Below are 19907 nucleotides of genomic sequence, written 5' to 3' on the forward strand. Positions count from 1 at the left end.
CAGTGAAAGATGTCCCTCAGTTTCCCAGAGTCTAAGGTGACATCTTTAAAATTGCTTGTTTCGTCCGACACAACAATCCAACACCAAAAGATATTTCATAGAAATTCCTTTGATTGGAGCTTTAATTGATTATCAAAATAGTTGCAGATGAATTGACTAATCGTTGTAGCTCTAAAGTGGAAGTGTTGAGTTTATCTGACAGTACCTTGACAGCAATAAAAAAAATCTGTTAGAAAGTGAGAACAGTAGAGTGGTGAGTATGACGATTAGCTTGTATTTGCTTGTTCTGGGAACATTATTTAAATACCGGTGTTACATGATGTTACATATAAATGTGCTTTTCTGAGAATTCACCCATTAAATTATGTCATGCAATAAATTGTGGGTTCATTAAAGTTTGATACGAACCTCAAAAACAATAAATCAGAAAAAAATAAATGAATACACATGTGTATCTGTGAGCATATCAATAGGTACGCAAACACACATGCACACGCACCAGCAATGCTGCACATGGCTACACTGAGTAGTCACTTTATCTCACTTTAAATAATATAGCTGTTACCAAAAGCAGGACTCCATGTTAACAACAATAACAATCACTCCTCCAACTAAGTTTCTCTATTTCCCTCCTTTGCACCGAGTGCTGATAAAGATGACAAATGTGGCTCGGCAGCGCCCGGCTTGCTCTGCTCTCATTACAGTCTCATTTCCATGACTTATTCATGGCAGCAGAAGGAGAGGGGAAGCGCTGAGAGCAAACGGAGCGTCGGAGCACCGCACTTCTGTTCCGCTACGTTCCTCGGTAAAGCCGGCTAAACGGCAGTTAAATGCCAGCACTCCCAACTGAGATTCACATCTGTGGTGGCACAAAAAGCTTTCAGTTCTCTCTGGTCCGCAAGGTCAGAGTAAGGACAGAGGGAGATACACAGAGAACGACGAGGGGCGGACGGGAAAGATGGAATGGCAGAGTGGGAGATGAAAAAAGGTTTTAAATCTTGCAGAGGAGCAGCCCTGCCAAGATGAGAGGTCACCCTTGGATTGTAGTAAAGTGTGTGTTTTGCATGAATGACTGTGTGCAGGTTCGCAATAAGCGTCGCGCAACACACAGCTGAAAACACATTTGTTATTTTGGTTAAAATGAAACATCATATACTCACATATTTTAGAATAATACAGTTTCACTATCACAACTAAAGCAACTGCAATGAAATAGCTCCATTATTCAGAGAGTGGAGGGCCTCTTGGGTGTTCTGACAAAACTGTTACATTTGAAGAGACAGATTCTATATGCACTAAAAAAGAAGCATGGCTCTCATAGATATATCTCATAGATATATCTCTGCTGTCTATCTCTGCTGAGGCAAGCATAAACTGGCTCTAAACACAACAACAGTAATCCTGCAACAAAAGCTGAATGTAGGGCTGCAACTAATGAGTATTTTTATTACTGATTAATCTGGTGATTATTTTCCTGATGAATTGATTACTCATTTTGCCTAAAAAAAAAGGCAGAAAATAGAGAAAAATATCTATGAGAGTTTTCCAGAGCCCAAGGTGACATCCTCGAATAGCTTCTTTTATCTGATCAACAGTCAAAAATCCAAAGATATTTAATGTACTATCATAAAAGGCAAGGAAAAGCAGCAGATGCTCTCATTTTAGAAGCTGCTGCCAGTGAATGTTTGGCATTTCTGCTTGAAAAGTGACTCAAACAAGTCATTATCAAAATAGTTGCTGATTAATTTTCTGATGATTGACTGATTGACTCAATGTTTCAGCCCTAAACGTAATGGTTGATCTGTAATTATGAGGTTAATATATTTGTAATAATGCAATTTCATGAATCACCTAATAAATATAATAAAATAAAAAACCACAGAGCTTTAATAGGCCTAGTTACCTGCTTTTGAGTATTAGTTTTAATACAAAAAGACTTGTCAGTCAAACTGAGTAGAAGAGGGCGTTCTGATGTAGCCTCGTTCCACACCACCCACATCCCTGATTGTTCAGTCGTTCTAACTGGTCTGGTGTGGTGGCCATTAACACAGCTTGGTGGCTACATCCATGAATAATGGCAACAAGTATGAGTCACTATCCCTGACTTTAAGATTAAATGACATGCTAGATGTCCGGTCCTGGCCAATATGTCCACACAACACAGAGAAGTCCTTATTTTGACATCACAAAAGCACACATCATAAGCACACACTGAGTCAGGCTCACCTCCTGGTGTCATCTTCCAGTCCTCTCGTCCGTTGCGTGCGGATCCAGTGCTCCAGCTGCTGCATGGAGTTGGTCCTGGACAGGCCCCTCTCTGGCTCCTGGACAGGAGTCGGGGCCTGTCCCGGACCCCTGGCCAGGCTGCTGTCCGCCTCTGCTGGGCTGCAGTCCCCTGTCTGCTCCCCTGCCACGGACCCCGAGCCGTTGACCTGTGTGGGCTTCTGCAGGGTGAGGTTGGCCTGGCCCTGGCGTGACGCAGACACGGCGGCTGCGATGGCGGCAGCCTGAGCCGGCTGCAGCTTGATACTGCTGATTTTAGTCAGAGACCTCTCTGAGCTGGGGTCTCTTTGGAAGCCATATTTATCCCCCTCACGAAGTGTAGCATACTTCTCTGCATCTCTCAGGGTAGCGTACTTATCCCCTTCTCTGAGCGTACTGTATTTCCTCACCTCCTTCAGAGTGCCGTATTTGTCTACAACTTGCATGGTACCATATTTACTTTCTGTCTCCCTTAACGACAGTTGTCTCTTCACTTCTTTTTGCGGGATGTATTTCTGTCCTTCTTTCTGGAGCGTGTGCCGGTCTCCCACTTTCTGCAGTGCATATTTTTCTCCATCCTTCGTGAGTAAGTACTTCTCTCCATCTTTATTAGGAGCGTATTTCTCCTCCGTCGGCGTCACTGTGTACTTTTCGTCTACTTTCTGAACAGCATACTTCTCCAGATCCCTGTGAATGGCGTACACCTCTCCGTCTTTCTGCAGGGAGTATTTGTCTCCGTCCTTTCGTAGCAGGTACTTCTCTCCGTCCTTGTGGAGGAGATACTTCTCTCCGTCCTTCTGAAGCATGTAGCTCACCCCGTCTTTCTTCAGGGAGTACCTCTCCCCATCTCTCTGTAAGGTGTAGTACTCCCGCTCCCTCTGGTCGTTGTGTTTCTCTACATCTTTCTGCCGTTTGTCGTCGGCCCTGGATAGGGAGTGTTGCCGCACAGGCTCACGGTTGCGTTCATTGTTCTGGATCTCGGGCCGGGTTAGGACTCTGTGGTTCAATAAGTTGTTCAACTCCTGAGGCGCCCGCTGGTCTACTTTCAACTTGTCCAATCTGGGGAGACAGGAAGAGTAGGATGTCAAAGGAAAGATAGGAATGTGATAAAGAATTTAAAAGAAAAATTCTAAAAGATTTCAAAGATAAATATAGCGTCAGAAGTCCTGTGTTAGAAGTTCTTGATCTCTGTCAGAAACCTGACAGGTGCAGGACAGGAGGGAGTCTGGGCACACTGGGTATTGCTACATTTACAACAGTGAAGAATTATGGCCCTTTCCTTGGGAATAATATCATATTCAGAGCCAAGACTTTAAATTTGGTTGTGAATATTTCACTCATGCATATATAGAATATACTGTATATGGGACATTGTTGTGAGGGGTGCAGAAAAGGTTGTTCTTCTAACTTTTTCGAACACTGAATTGCTGAGATCTGGGAATGTGGCAACATCGCTACAACAAAGAAAAAAGCCAACAGTTTATCCAGAAGATCTAAACCACTTTATTTGGAGGTCAAACTGTTTCTTGTTTTTTCCTCAGTATAGCCTTACTAGAGTAAATGAAGTCAAAACTCAGACAATTAAATAAAAGTGACTCACACCATGACAGGTGCAACATATATAAATACATAAATCAAACAGTCTGATACTGAATTTATGCCTGATGCAAGGGTTTAACAGGAGTGGCAGTTTCTTCACCTCCCTTAACATTGTCTTCTCTCAACAATCTCTATCAGCATCAGAAGCTTGCAGGAGAAAACACAAGCAGCCAATCATAGTTTCTGAGGAGGCGTGCATCAGCTACTGCATAGCCTGCAACATAGCTTTAGAAGCTACTCTCTTAGCCACAACAGGTGTGTTAAGGTAACCCCTCAACAGAGAGGTATAAATGAAGCTTTAGTGGGCAGGTAGAGTAAGACTGCACCCCTCAAACCCCCTGATGCTCTGAATTCTCTTCATGAATACTGAAGAAAACTCCTAACATGGCACTTTTAGAGGCATTTAAGAGGATTCTAGAGATATCATGAATCCACTCCTGGGATATTAGAGCAGGCTAATCTGGATAATAATGTGTAGTTCCACCATAACAGCTCTGTGTCTCATATTTCAAAACCATCACAGCTATGACACCAACCTTCTGACTGGTTCGCTGTGGACGAGGGCAGCGTCTGTCATCACTTTCATCCAGCACTCCATCTCTTTGGCTGTGTCGGTGCAGAAATAATACGTCCGCATGTTGGGGTGTGTGGCCTGGCAGTGAAGGGAGAGGGAGGACAGGTATTGACAGTGAGAGAGAGAGAGATAAAGAGGAGGAGGAAGAGACAGAGGAGGAGATGAAACAGTTTTTTGGTTGGTGACCTTGAGATACAAGCAGGGAGTCTTTACATCATCCCTGCTGGCAGAGGAATGTGTTTGTGTACTGTATGACTGAATGTGTGTGTGTGTGTGTGTGTGGGTATTTGGCTGCTCCCTAACCGCCTCTCCATGTGTGTTTCAGCTCAAGTGTGAAAACACAAAAGTGTGAAACTCTTCAAGGTTCCTCTGAGAGTCTTGGCAAAAGTAAAGCTGCATAAATAAGAATGATACTGAGGTGCACAACTGACAACTTCTTGTGTGTACTGTATGTGTTTAATTATGTTGTGTATGTGTACTGATGAAGCTCTTAACAGCTGCTCCAATCATCTAGTCCATACTCACTTTTTATGATGTAAACTAAATCTCCAAAAGTCAAGTAAATTGCCATCTTAAAGGAACAGTTCAGCATTTTGAGAAATATGCTTATTCATTTTCTTTCTGAGAGTCAGATGAGTAGATATTAGATATTACTCTCCTGTCTGTGTGTTACAGTAAGTACAGAGCTGAAGCTAGGACATGGTTAGCTTAACTTAGCATAAAGCCTGGAAGCAGGGGGAAAGAACAAGCCTGGCTCTCTTCAAAGTAAAAAGAACAAAACATCTGTTAACACCTCTAAAGCTCACTGATTAACAGCATCTATTTCTTTTCTTTAACTCCTACATAAATAGAAAAGTAAAAACAACTGTGTGGTTTTGAGGTGACTTACATGATGGAACTATATTTATGCGGCAGTGATACTAAAGGTGCCAGGTGGAGACCAACACCAAAACCTTTTTTCACAGACTGTATCTGACAATGTGCACTAAAGCTGAAGATGCTGCACAGATGAGTGGATAGATTCACTGTTGTTTGTCAAGAAATAGTTCCAGCACATAACCACAAACTTTTCTTATTTCCACCTCAGCCTGTGCTGAAGATGTCATCAGCATGTCATCAGCTGGTAGCATGTTATCAGCTGATCGGTCATCAGATGACGTGCTGATGATGTTCAACTGTAGCAGCTGCTGGAGGCTTAGTCAGCCACAAGCGTGGACAACATCCTTACTAATCTTTGTTTGCAAAGATTAACCAAGAAAAGAAGGTGTAGGTGTTGATGTGGCTCATTTCCACATCACACTTGTGTAAGTTGCATACTGGACCATGATTGGCTCCACACTAGTTGTGATGTCACCCGTGTAGGTACACATGTTAGAGACAGAGAAAGCTTCATCCCTCAGCAGATGAATGTGAAAACTGCACATACATCATTCTGCACAGAGAAGAGAACAACATCCAACTGAAGGAACAAGAAGACAAACATGTTTTTGAGTGGAGAGGGACCTCAAACAGGTAGGCACGAAATTTATATCAATCTGAATATCTCATTCTAAACCCCCTCCCGCTCTGTAATATAGATTCCTAAAAAGGAGTTCAATAAGAGGTCAATGCATGAGAAAAGTGCTCCATCGGCTGCCTGCAGGAATGGGATGCTTGTGGAAATGGAAGCAGCCCTTTAAAGCAGCTGCTTTTTCTGCCAGTCAAGATAAAAGATTGTGGAGTGCTTAAGTAAATCTCTCTTATCTTGAGCCTCTTTCGAAACAAAAATCAATACAAATTAAGAGTTAAGTAAGCTTCAGCATCGTCATCACCACTAATTTAAACTTACAGAAGCTACTGAAAACAGACAAAAACTTGTGTTTACCTTGAAGGCGTATTTCCTGCTGATGTGGTCATCCACTGACAACATGGAGATGTGAAAGCTGGGTAGCAGGATACTTCCCAGGATGCTGTCCTCTTTATCATCTGCAACAAAGAATAATAAATCAGGAGTCTAACATATTAGAGTTGGTCATTATCATCTATGTGCACCTGTACACACTTTCTGATAGAGTGTGGATATGGCTCAAGTCATGTAGAATGGGATCAACAAGGCTTTATCAGTATCTAATTGGGCTGTAGTTTAGATAAGGAGTTAGGACTGGTATACTTTGGTTTACTTTGGAGTTTATTATTGAGGGGATGAACGTACCACAGTCAAGTCACATGTCAAATAGAATGTGGGGTTGCCTGATACGCAGATGAGGTTGATTAAGAAGATTTTAGGCTGATATTTGTCTGTTGTACTTAAGTTCAGTCAGAGACACTTAAATCAATTATTTACCATTTGTAGCAAATGGTTCCTAGTTCCTTAAGTATTCAGATCTTTTACTTAAGTTAAAGTACCAATACAGGAATGTAAAAATACTCCTTTACAAGTAAAAGTCCTGCATGAAAAATCCTACTTAAGTAAAAGTACATATAGTACATATTAGCAGCAATAAGGGTCAGCAGATAAATCTGAGGGGTGGTGAGATGATTAATGGGAGAGGAAAGAAGAAAAAACAAAGTTCTGATACACAAATCTGTTTTCAGTTTTTGGACTTTTTCTCTAATCTTGAACATTTATTGAAATGAAAGCATGTGAGAAGTTTAGAGGGAAAAATCACTATTTGGTGGAGCTGTTAACAACTCATAGACATGTGAAATGTGACCCCGACTACACACTGCTTTTTATAAGACGTCAAAAGCCAAAAAGGTTGGAAACCACTGGTTTGGTTATATTATCCATTGTGTCAAATCTTCATCTGAAAAGTAACTAAAGCTGTCAAATAAATGTAGAGGAGTAGAAAGTACAACATTTCCCTCTGAAATGTAGTGGAGTGGAAGTATAAAGTAGCATCAAATGGAAATACTCATGTAAAGTACAAGTACTTCCAAACTGTACTTAAGTACAGTATTTGAATAAATGTACCACTGATGGTTTCACAGTAAGATTTGGTGGAAAAGTCTGCTGTCTGAGGCAGCTCTAAAGAATCAGCAGGGAGGATTTTGCAGGAGAATCAACATACAGAACAGTGTTTGATAGATGTGAACAAACATGAACGTAAAGGTCAGCAAGATAACGATACCAAAGCTTCAATGACATAAGCAGGAGGCTGGGGTTGTGGAGGGAGTTCACTGTTAGCATCAGCCAATCAATTGGGTTATTGTGAGAGTTTATAAAACACTTGAATGTGACTGGATGTTACTAGTCAGCTGGTAACTGAACAGGTGATGCATCAATAAGCTGACGATGAACCAATTAGTCGATACATTTTGCGTCATTCCTCTGCTGATTTTCAACAACACCTACATGTGATGACACTCTTTCTTTTAGCACCCACTGTTCTGCCTGCATGATACTAACACTTTGCAGAACTCTCATGGACTACTACTGCTATGAAAAGTTAATTGAATAAGAATATGTAATGTTGTTTTGGCAGTGAAACACATGTAACAAATACACTGCCAGAAAGTTTGAAGAGCCCTCTTTCAAAACAAAAGAGTAAAAATATAATTGCATATTTGTCTGTGGGGAAACATGAAAAGGAGGATCTGGATAGATTCTCCAGACTTGTCTTGATGATCTGGAACATGTTGCCATGTCTCGTCTTCAAATATGAGAACATGATGGTTTAGCTTTATCTGGTGGATGGTGTGATGAATGACTAACAGATGATGATGGAACAAAACCTACTGGAGCTTATCAGACAACGGCAGACAGGCAGAGAGAGAGAGAGAGAGAGAGAGAGAGAGAGAGAGAGAGAGAGAGAGAGAGAGAGAGAGAGAGAGAGAGAGAGATTATTGGACACCCCTACGAGCTCTGTTCACTTTCTGTGTGAACTACCATCTAGTTTCCCTCCCTGTGTGTGGTGGGTAGTGTGGAACACACACACACACACACACACACACACACACACAGACACACACACACACACAGACACACACACAGCTGAGGACGGGCTCTCCACAGGCTGCAGCACACAGAAAACACAGCTTTCTGTTCTTCTCTTTTTCACGTTTCAGAAGCTAAACAGCTGCAAAGCATAAAAGACGTGAGACACCGCCATGAATGCATTACAGACTCCTCTTACCAAATAAATATTTATTGATGCTGCATCAAAAAAAAAAAAAAGCCTTGTACCAACAATCTGAGCCGATTCATGTCGGGATGGTAATGACTGTGTTGCCTCTCTTTGCCCTGTATAGCACAATGCTGCTTTGATGGGGGCTTACAGGCTAAAAAAACTAAAGGCAGAAACACATCTGCAGCACCAACTGCAGTAAAAACCTACAGAGCCTCCAGCCAGCGCTGCTGTTTGCTTTACCCGAGCCTGCACCGTGAGCCCCGCAGCTCCTCCGGACCCAGCCCTGCTGCTGAATTATTGAGATCCAGAACACACACACAGCGAAAACGAGCGAGAAAGAGAGTGAACGAGTCAGCTGGCATGCAGAGAGATGCTATATACACTGCAGCCTGGAGTGGGTGCTTTTTGAAAGCATGCCTTTTAGTAGGATTGACATTTCAAGGTCCTGCAGTAGGTACTCTGAGGTCTGAAGCTGCAGATCTGTCCTGCAAACTTGCAGAAATATGCACAAATATAACTGTAACTCTTAATACTAATATTACGATAAAAGTTTGATTAAAGGATACTTCTGTTTTTGTACTTTTGGGAATCTACAGAGCCTCAAAATCTAAAAGATATTTTTATCTTGTGTGCATAAGACACCAACTTGTACAACTGCATTACTGGCTCATTAAAGAGTAGCTCAAATCCAGGGATAGAAGTAACTAATTACACTCACTCTCATCACTGTAGGTGTCCTAACTCTGAGGCTGCAGGGTTGGATGCAGTTGAGCAAGTGAGGAAGTGCTAGAGGAAACTCATTCTGTGGTTGGGATGGACATAAATTATTCGTGCTGTCAGTGTCACATAATGGTATTGGAGTCTGTTTTTCCCACTGAGAAGGCTGTGCAGAGTAGCTCAATTGTTTCTTTTATTTTGTTGTGGCTTTCATTAGTTTTCATTAGCAGCGACTGTATGAGCTGATAGGCTGTAAGGCATCTGGCTTGGCATTAACACACATACTCTCGGATCAATGACTCCGTACAAATACATGATTGACGGAGAGCCAATGCTTCACTGTGTGTGTGTCCAGTTTAATTTGGAGCTTAGCATTGTAATTACATTAAAAATGCAGATAGTGTGAAATAGCACAGTGTGTGTACATCAATGTTTCTAAGGGGAACGTTTTCATCTGTTGTTCAGTTCATTTGGTCCCAACCAAGAGAAAAAAATGATAAATTGTTCCCTTTTTAATTCTGATCCGGTTCATTTGCACACTATTGTTTTACAAACTAACCAGCAGTTGTAAATTTGATGTTAATCAGATTGACCGCTAACTCTTGGACATAATGATCCCATAGTAATCCACCTGCAATACTGCTGTACAAGACCCCTATTTTTTACCCTGTCTCTACCTGTTTTCATTATTCATAACATGCAGCTGATTCTGAATCTAATAATATTCATAATCAGTTATTTCTTCATGAGCTTTTGGTGACACCAGAGAAAACGAATTTACATGTAATAAGCATTAAAGTGCTGCATGACCTGCTGCCAGTTACCACAATTCCATTTCCCCACGTGGGTCCATGTAAGCTCTGGTGATGCAGGATGACGTCACCAGAACTGTCCATGACCTGTCATGTTGTCTTGGTTTGTTTGTAAAAAAGTCAGTGTGAACATGAATCAGAGCAGAACAACAATGAATCATTTGTTTCTCTTGGTCTGGAACATGTTAACTGAACTACAGGTGTGACGGCATCATTAAACCCAAGCTGTCAGTGCATCAGACAGCAGTGGATGTGAATACGCATTTTGATGCAGAGTGGAGCTCTGCATGCAATATAATGTCTGCTTCATAACACAACGTTTCTGTGTTTTGACTGGGTTTTATGTAGCTACTGTACAGGACCAATGACAGATCTGCACTCCGGTTATTATCCAGTTGGAATTCAATTCATGGAGCAAAATTTTCTTGCTTGTTTATTTCTGTTTGTGAAAGCGAGGCAGTGCAGCGGGGGCCTCAAGCTTATAGATAAAATAATGACAGGGTGCACATTTACAGAAAATTGGAAAAGTTCTAAATTCAACTGAATGTCTATTAAATATATCTGAGGATGCTTTAGAGAAAAATCCTTGACTTTATTTGCACTTTATTTGTATCATAAAGCTGTTCTTTGATCCATATCCTGTTATACTTGAAGCATTTAAAGAAAAGGACCATGTTGTTCTTCAGCATCCACACCCATTTTCAGAATTTTAAGTAAATTTTATCACTTTTTAAAGCTATTACATGTTTTAATTCAGTGAAATGTCTTTAATGTAACAGTACTTACTGGTACTCTTCAGCTTATGCAGGATTAATGCTGCTCTGCTTATCAAGTTGTACTTCCACAGATTCGGATCATGTAGATAACCTGCTTCAAGTGTTTACATGACAGCTGCAATCATCAGTAATAATGGTAATAATGGAATTATTATAGTGCGTGTCTATATCTATATATTTGTAATGGGAGGAATGCTTATTATCCCGGCTCATACAAAAATAAAATATCTCTAAACGCCACAACCACCATCATACCTGAGCAACAGAAGGTAGTTAGAATAAAGTGAGAGGGCAAGCAGGAGAAAAATGGAAAAAGAAGAGGTTATTATTGAAAAGCCGGGCACGTCATTGTCCTTCCCGAGGACGCCTCCTCTCCCTCTCTCTCTCTCTCTCTCTCTCTCTCTGTCTCTCTCGTCTCTGGCTGGCTAAGCCAATAAACATCCAATTCTCCCCTGGGTTTGTCATGAAAGCGGCTGCTGATTGCGCTCTGGGAGCGGCTAATTTGTCAATTTATGGAGATGGAAAAATCTGTCTCAAGGGTTTAGGAGACACGGAGGAGGAACAGATGAGCCTTTGTGAACGTAAAGTTCTAAATTAGCAGCGCTGCAACGTGGGCGTCGCAACTGTGGGTGAAAGCAAGGACAACTACTTTTAACTGGCGAGGACACTTGACCTCTTGAACCTTGATTTTCATGTTACTCTGCTCTTGATTCCTTTTAAAGAGAGAAAAAAAACATTTTCTCTCATACATGCCAATTGCTTTTTATACTGATTTATTGAAGGTACTGTATTAAATGTTCAATCCAAAAATGCTGTGTCATAAAGGGTTGGCTCACCCTGTCCCAAAAAAGTTTTTGTAAAAAGTGTGTTAAAAGTTTTTAATGGAACTGGTGGAGGCAGAAATCTCAGAAACAGAAATTTCAAACTCAAAGCACGGCCTGATACCTGTAGAGGTGATAGAACTGACACAGTAATGTTTATATTTTTCATCATTTGTGCACGCCAGCTAGGGCTGAATGTTGGGGATTTTCCACCAATTTTCGTTCCTGTTTTGTAGGACAAATACCTGTGAGAATCTGAGATTTTTTACTGTGTGCTTGTTTGTTCATGTGCTGAAGACAAGGGGCTTCATCCAAACCCCATTAACACTAACACACAGCTGTCTAAAGCTCAGCCAACCGTGAAATGCTGTTAATATGTAAATGTAACTGTCAGCTTTTCAGCTGCGGCATTTTTTAAAATTACTTTTCATGCTAAAATGGCAAAATATTGTTCAGAATAAGTGTGAAGAAACAGTGGTTTAACATGATTTAATCAGACATGCAGGATGAAGGCTCCATCCCCAAATCAGAGTACAGAGCAGCATTCAACAAGTGGACACTGAATGAAAATGATTGTCTTAACTTTGGTTTTTTCCACCATATTTGTGGGAAGTAATTGTTTCGGCGGGAAATCCTTCAATGCTAGAGTCAAGCTGATGTATATGGCGCTCTTGAATACTTTGGGATCCTGACTGGAATTTAAAATAATTTGCTTGTTTGAACAATGTTTGTATGCTTATTAACACCAGGTAAAAATACAAAGGTTTGTGATCAGATGTCATTATCCAGACAGACAGGTCGTCGGTAAATAGCAGGTGGAAATGTGATCTATGAGGTGTGGGATTGTTTTGATGATGATGGTGGATGGTACTGTCTAACACGTCACTCTAAACCTCAAAGATATATGGTTAAGATCAGGTGACTGTGAAGGTCACAGCATTGACCTTGCAGTCTGTATGGAAGCATCTGCATTCATTATGTTTCTCCTCTCATTCATCCAGCTGTTTCCTATGACTGAATGTGTATGTCACCAGTCTGTATGTACACATGACCTTAGTTGGTTATAAAGCTGACCCCATAACTCAAACAAGAGTAGAATAGTCCTTAAAAATAATAAATGTGTTTTCTAGAAATTAATAAAACATGGAGTCTCTACCTGCCTCTCACTAAAAATAGCTTTTTAATTAGATGCATTTAAACACACTAAATGCATCTAATTAAACAGCTGTCAACCTAAATTTGGATGTGTCTGTGTGTGTCTGTGTGTGTGTGTGTGTTCTCACCGCGGTAGTAGAAGAGGCACATGTCGGACAGAACGAACCACCTCTTCTTCCATAGCTTCATGCCTGTGCTGTCCTGCAGAGGTCAAAGGTCACATACCATCAGTCAGTCAGTCAGTCATTCAAAGTGTAGTAATTACACAGAACAATACGCTCTCTCTTGTTCACACTCACACACTCATACACATACTCATAACCACAGTTTTCTCTCTCTTTTGATCTCCCCTCACTTCCCTCCTCTTGACACCCTCGCTGTCTCTCCCTCTGGCTGCTTCTATTAACCAGCTTCTATCTCCTCCTCTGAGACAAATTGCTCTGTTTTATCTCTTCATAATGCAGTGACAAATTTGCCTCTGTGGCGCTCGGGGCGAAGGCCTGTGCTTTGTTCTCTACGCTACTGCTCGAGCTCTTTTTTTTTTTTTTTTTTTACCCCCTCCTTGGCGCTGTAATGACTGCAGAGACAATAACAAGTTTTTCAAGACCATTTGCTCACTCCACTCGGGTCTTTAGCACTGTTTGCGATGTGTCGTGTTTGGCCACAGATCCTGAAGCGCAGGACAGTGGGGGGCTTTGGGTAAACACTGATGACATTTCTTCTGTGAGGGAATGCTTTGCCTGACAGGTCTGCGGGGAGGGACGGGGGTTGCCGGTGTGAAGTGAATCGATTCTTCTCTTGATGTGCGCAGAAGCTGAGATAGAGGTTATTGACGGCGGCTCTAACTGGGATTTGAAAGCTGAGTTGATAGTGCTCAGTGAGATTGTCTTCAGGGAGCTGTGTAGTGGTCAGACGTCCACAGACCAATTGAAAAATTGACCCACAGTACATCTCTGTAGGGCGAATTAAATTGCTCAACTTGCGCCAAGTGGGTGGAAAGGTAATGAGTGAACATGCTGAGCGTTAAGCTAGGTTAGCTAACATCTAGTCAAACCTCGCAGCAGGAACATAGCCCTCACATTTTCTTTGGTTCTACAGATTGAAAGTTTCCCACTCAGATGCAGAAAAGATTAAAGGACCAGTAAACTTGCCTGATAATTAGATTGAATTGCTATTTTGTTTTAATTTTGTTTCACACATCAGCCTGACATTGTATTCATGTTAGCCAACTTGGTTTGCTTGTAGCAGTTGCTAGGAGTAGTTAGCTTGACAGTTTGAACAAATAAGTGGAAGATTAATTATTTCAGTTATATTATTTTATTATTTATAAGTTGACTTACGACAACCTATAAGGTTGTGCCAATCTTACCAATGTTTTTCACAGTTTTTGTGACTATATTTCTGTTATTTTTCATGAATGTTGCTATGTAGGTAAACAGCTTATGTAGGTGTGGTTCAGATGTCTGGAACCAGGCTGAACTTTACTAGCTTTGATTAAAAGTGAAGTGCTTTTAGGCCATTTAAAAGATAATTAATTGAAGAACCATGTCAGTGTTTTTGCACCTCAAACATATATATTTTATATTGCCAACTTTTTTCCCAGGCCATGATGTTTTAATTTTTTAATTTGTTTTCCCTACCTTCCAGGCAGCCAGTGGCTAACATGCGTTTCTGTTCAGAATTTAAATCAACCCAAAGACACTTCAAGCTTGCGTGAGTTAGTTAAACCATTACAGAGAACATTATGTCATTTATATCATCAGTTGAGCTACATTATTGTTGTGCAGTCTTTCCAAATTAATCTGCACTTACAACGCCATTACCCTGCAATCATAACGTCATATTGACTACTGTCACAGCAGATTTGATATTAACTGTGATGGATATCTAAATTCAAGCAAGTTTCAAATATCTATTAGCTTATTTATATACTTTATTGAAATAAATGGAAACCAGTGGCTGTCTGGTAGGTAGGACGATTAAATTAAAGATTACTGTTATGGCATCTTGATTTAGGAAAATATCTAAGCATAAAAACTCAGTGATACGAACAGATAAAACCACTGCTGACTTCTCTTTTGGGTCTAAATGATGGCCTTAATAAATTACATAAACCAGAGATTGATATCAATCTTCTCACCTTACTTTCAGAGAGAAAGTATATTTCCCAAAATGTTGAACTTTATCTATAATTATATTTACTGGGATTTAATGTGGCAACAAAACACAGAACGTGAAAAATCAAAAGTGAATGCTTTTTACATGCACTGCATGCCTGTGTGCACATTTCATCATTCACATCTGCTGCCCCGCTGTTTTTCTTCAGCTTTCTTCCATCTGTTCACACTCACCTACAAACAAATCTAACAATGTTAAAATTAAATTGCCTTTCTCCCGTACCTGCTTGTAAAGCCAGTTGCTCTTGACCACCGGGGCATTGGGATTCCTCTTGATGGAGTTAGACCTCTTTCCGAAGTTATGAACTTTTTTGGAAGACCTGGAGGGCTGTTGAAATACATTAATGGATAATAAATGTAGAGAAATTGTACATTTATGGTATATTCAACTCTACAATTTCCATGACACATAGCCCTATTGAAATGCATATTTTTGAAGAAATAAATCACAATAACTTATAAGCCTTTATGGGAAACAAAAAAACAACACATAGTGTGCCTGTGTTTTCCATCTTGCATCCTACAGAGTGAACACAGCAGGGAGAATTCGCTGATATGCAGAGAGAAAGAACAACCCAGAATATCAGCTTTTCTTTGCCAGTCACAGCACAACAATCTAACATGTCAAGTGTTTGGTGTATTGGTTGTAAAGAACCTAGTATACAAAAACAGCAGCTTTTCCAGCTGCTATAAAAAGCAACAACAGAGGCAGATGTATTCAGCTCATTAAACAAAGCATATTCCACGTCCCTCATACATCATGGCTCACTTACTAAAAAATGCAGCACTGCAGTAGAAAATGTCTTTCATGCCAATGGCAGAAAGCTACATGGAGCCCTTTGATTAAGTCAAAATGTATGCTGATAGGATGCTAATAGAATGAAATGACTATTGAGCCATTTACCATAAGTTCTAACATTATATTTGAAACCATGAGAATGTTGCATATTTATTGCCTTACGAGTGGCAGAGCATGAGAATGAAAATATCTGTCAGTCTGTTCTCCCTTCCAACATAAACGATGTCTCAACTACACAACAACTGATATACAATTCTCTGTATATCTATATTTATGATCTCAAGAAAATGTTTCTTAATGTTTTTGGTGACCCCTGACCTTTCCTGTCCTACAAATCACATGTATAATGCTAAATTGCCAAATACATTAGTTGTAGGAAGATGGTTAGGGTGGATGGTGGCATACAAAGCTTGGTCCCCTTGGGCTTGGTTCACATCCTGCATCCCACATGTGGCTCGGGTTAGCCACATAAACACTTGGCTAGGGTTAGGGAAAGATTGTGGTTTGGGTTAAATTTAGACAATGAAAACACAGTCTTTCCCTAACTGTAACCAAGTGTGTTGAGTTGCAATAAAACATGAACATAAAATCATTAATCATGCTTTGGTTGCTATAAGCAGATATTATAGACAACAAATGAAGGTAGGTGCTGTAGGTTCTCTAGGAATATTTTGTGATTTATGCTAAAAGTACCCTGTGAAATTTTCTTGGCAACAAGCTGAATTTATGTTTACATTCAGGGTTTCTTCTAAAATGCATTATGTGTATTCTTGAGGTCTAACAAACATGTTGACCTGCATTTCTTGGCACATTACCGGCACCTGTGGATCAGTGGCATAGTGTGAATCCATTGGCAGGATTGTGTTTCAAGTCACCCACATGCTTGTCTACTTGCATGTGCGTATGCATGAGAACTAACAAAATGACGTCCATAGCACTACTTGTGGTGAAAAGTTCTAAATGGTAGCTTTAATCAAAAACATTTTCTGATTGTCATGATATAAAACATGATGTGGGTGGAATTACATTTCTTTCTCAATGCGTTTGCTTTTGTAAATTAGTAGTATATGGACATCATTTTTAGAGTCATGGTCATCCTCTGGTAACGTCATCACATTTGAGCTCATCAAAAATTAAAACCAAATGAGCAGATTGTTATAGAATTTTTACATCTATACTTCCAGTGAATTTCTGTATCATTTTTGTTCATTATACAATTACTCTATGGCCCAAATTATTAACTGCATACACAGAACAATGGTGCAAGGGCTGAACTTTTACTTGAGTTTTCATTTGCACACAAGGTAGTACTTACAGTATATAGTCACAGATTACTATTACATTGTGATAGTGTATGTATGTAAGTGTATGTGCATATGAACATTACACCTATATATATAATTGAACATGTCATTATAATTCTGATTTCAGGCTTTCCAGCAGATGTTGGAGCCTAGCTGCAATGGTGGAGCATCAAGATTCCTCTTGACTGGAACTAAGGGGCCTGGACCAGAAGCACACAAAAGTATGTGTACTGAGGTTGGCTATATAGTGTTATTTAAAAAAGAAAAAAAACAAAAAAGGCCTACTTTTTTTTCTGTCACCATCATCAAGATGTTTAAGATGTTTAATTTAGGTACAGATTTGTTTTATGGCAGAACTTGCCTACATGTTGTCATTGTGGTAGCATTTTAAGCAGGGAGAAACACATAAAATGTAGTTATGTACACTGCAAATATGCCCAAAATGTTATCAGCTTCTTCACAGTTGTTTTGACCTTTTTTTCCTAAAAGGCATCATCTTCTATAGGCACGCTGTGTGTCATTCTTTTTTAAATGTTTCTCAGGCGAGGCACGGAGCTGGATCCATACAGCTAGCCCATAAATAATGACTTGTCATGAATATATGAAGATATGCAGTGTTATACTTTCTTTTGGCCAGTGTAAGCAGAAGTAATATATCACTTATTCATGAAAGCATGGGACCTCTGATTTGATCTACCCATGCATATTTATTTCCTGTGTGTTTGTGTGGTTCATTAACCATTTATAAACAGACACGCTGTCCAATCTATAAGCGCAGTGACCTGTGCAGATGACACACTCACTGCTGATACAGCTGAATTAGCCGGCTTTACACTCCCACTTCTCTAACCCAAAATAAGCGGTAATGACACAACATGGACAAATTCCAGGAGAGTGACTGAGTGCTGGAAGTCGGTGACAACTCAGCATGTTACCATTATAAACAACCTGAGAATGACCTCCTCCAGCACAGCATTGTGGGAACAACAAATCAACTTTTTCAGGGGTGTTAGCGACTGCGCTGACAGTTTAATGTTGATATGAATCACTTTCATAAATTCCTTTCATTCATTCCATCAATTATCAATACAGTATGCTCAACAATGAATGTAAAAAAATAACACAGACAACATCTTGAACTTTTTGCATAGTCCAATATAATATGGACGCATCTAAGATCAAGATCTGACAGTTATTTTGTTCTAACATAACCCTGTTTGGCTGCTAACAGTGTTAAATTAAGTTAAGTGTGAAGTTTTCACATTCAACATTACAAGAGACAGGGAGTAAAAGGCTTTTAGGCTGAGGTCAAACTAGTGAGATGGATTAGATTATGCCTGACAGCATGCCTGTGTGGGTTTACTGCACATAGAAAGCAATAGATGAGGAGGTTCTGACATGCATCAAGTCTATCGAAAGTTGCCCTTAACTGTCACTTACTATAGATTTACTAAGAGGAAACAAGCAACAATAATGGCTTTAACCTTGAATCACATCATCAGTGTGTTTCAGGTAAATGGTATGGTTAAGTGTAGTACAGTATATTACTGTAGAATAATGCTCACCATCTTAGTTTAGCATGTTATCATGCTAAAATTTGCTAATTAGCACTAAACACAAAGTACAGCTGAGGCTGATGGGAATGAGCCTCAGCTCAAGTATTGGACATTACAATTTTGACCTGATGATGGTGCAAGAGGAAAAGTCAGAGGATCACCAAATTTGTACAATTCACCCTGAGAGAAACATGAATGTCAGTAATAAATTCCATGGTAATCTATCCAATAGTTGTCAAGATATTTCACTCAACTAAAAATGTTAAACTGCTGCTGGCACTAGAGGAAAAGTCAGGGGATCACCAAAGTCATTGGATATTTTTGCAGAATCATTAAGTAGTTGTGGAGATATTTCACTAGATATCTAAGAACTGAAAACTGTTTGTGACGCTAGATACAAAATTCACTGGAATTTATCCTCTCTGGACCATGAATACTATTAGACTTGACATTGACATGATAATTGTTTAGATATTTAATTCAAAGCCAAAATTGTCAACCTCAGAGTGGCAGGGTGGTCAGGGGATCACCAAAGTCATAATTCATCCTTGGAGGGCCTTGAATATCTGTACTCCATTTCAAGAAAATCCACCCAGTAGTTGCTAAGATATTTCAGTCTGAACAAAAGTTGTGGACCAATAACTGTGCCACAAAAACAAGAGCCCCTCTTCGACTCTTATATGCAGATATATAACCACCCTCCAGCCTCGCCCACCTTCGTTAGCCTCTGTCTGCTAATGATGTTTCATAAATTTAACTTGACTGAGAAGACTGAAGAGAAGACTGAAGATTGGGGTCATAACTACAGTCACAGCAGTTAGTTATCCAAGTCCAGATTTAGAACATTGATTAAACTGCTCATCAGAGTCATGTTTAATGTTTAAGGGTGATTGGAGGGAGACTGACCCGTGTAGATGAAGTGGAGGTGGTGGTGGTGGCGGTAGTGACGGTGGTGGTGGGGCTGCCAGGGAAGGTGCTGTAGTCGGAGCCACCTGTGTAGTTTGATGCCTCACTCATGGTGCTCATAGGACGCTCTTTCTTGTCACTGCTGCTTCCCTGCTCTGATGAAGTCTTCGGGGCCGACCTGCCACAAGGCGAGAGACATAGAGAGACAAAGAGAGAGGGAGTCAGTCAGACATTTGACCTGTATATAAAGACTGTCCAGTACCATGCAACACTTAAAGAGCTTAAAGGTGTTACCATTTCAGTTTTGTTTTCATTGGTAAAAAACAAAGCACTGCACTTT

The 19907-nt window shown here is 40.2% G+C and overlaps 1 protein-coding gene across 5 annotated transcripts in view; it reads right to left on the reverse strand.

Annotated features, from left to right (window-relative positions):
* Positions 1 to 19907, reverse strand: part of LOC122974730 (pleckstrin homology domain-containing family A member 5-like) — a 249428-nt gene that overhangs the window by 45379 nt on the left and 184142 nt on the right. For all 5 annotated transcript variants that reach the window (XM_044342619.1, XM_044342618.1, XM_044342617.1 and 2 more), the window contains 6 exons: positions 19568 to 19745; positions 15226 to 15330; positions 12954 to 13026; positions 6300 to 6400; positions 4398 to 4513; positions 2227 to 3321 (listed from right to left, as the gene is read on the reverse strand). In XM_044342619.1, the coding sequence (XP_044198554.1) occupies positions 2227 to 3321; positions 4398 to 4513; positions 6300 to 6400; positions 12954 to 13026; positions 15226 to 15330; positions 19568 to 19745 (1668 nt within the window). The remainder of the gene's footprint in view (positions 1 to 2226; positions 3322 to 4397; positions 4514 to 6299; positions 6401 to 12953; positions 13027 to 15225; positions 15331 to 19567; positions 19746 to 19907) is intronic.

The sequence above is a fragment of the Thunnus albacares genome, chromosome 23, assembly GCF_914725855.1.
Source record: "Thunnus albacares chromosome 23, fThuAlb1.1, whole genome shotgun sequence".
Classification (NCBI taxonomy): domain Eukaryota; kingdom Metazoa; phylum Chordata; class Actinopteri; order Scombriformes; family Scombridae; genus Thunnus; species Thunnus albacares.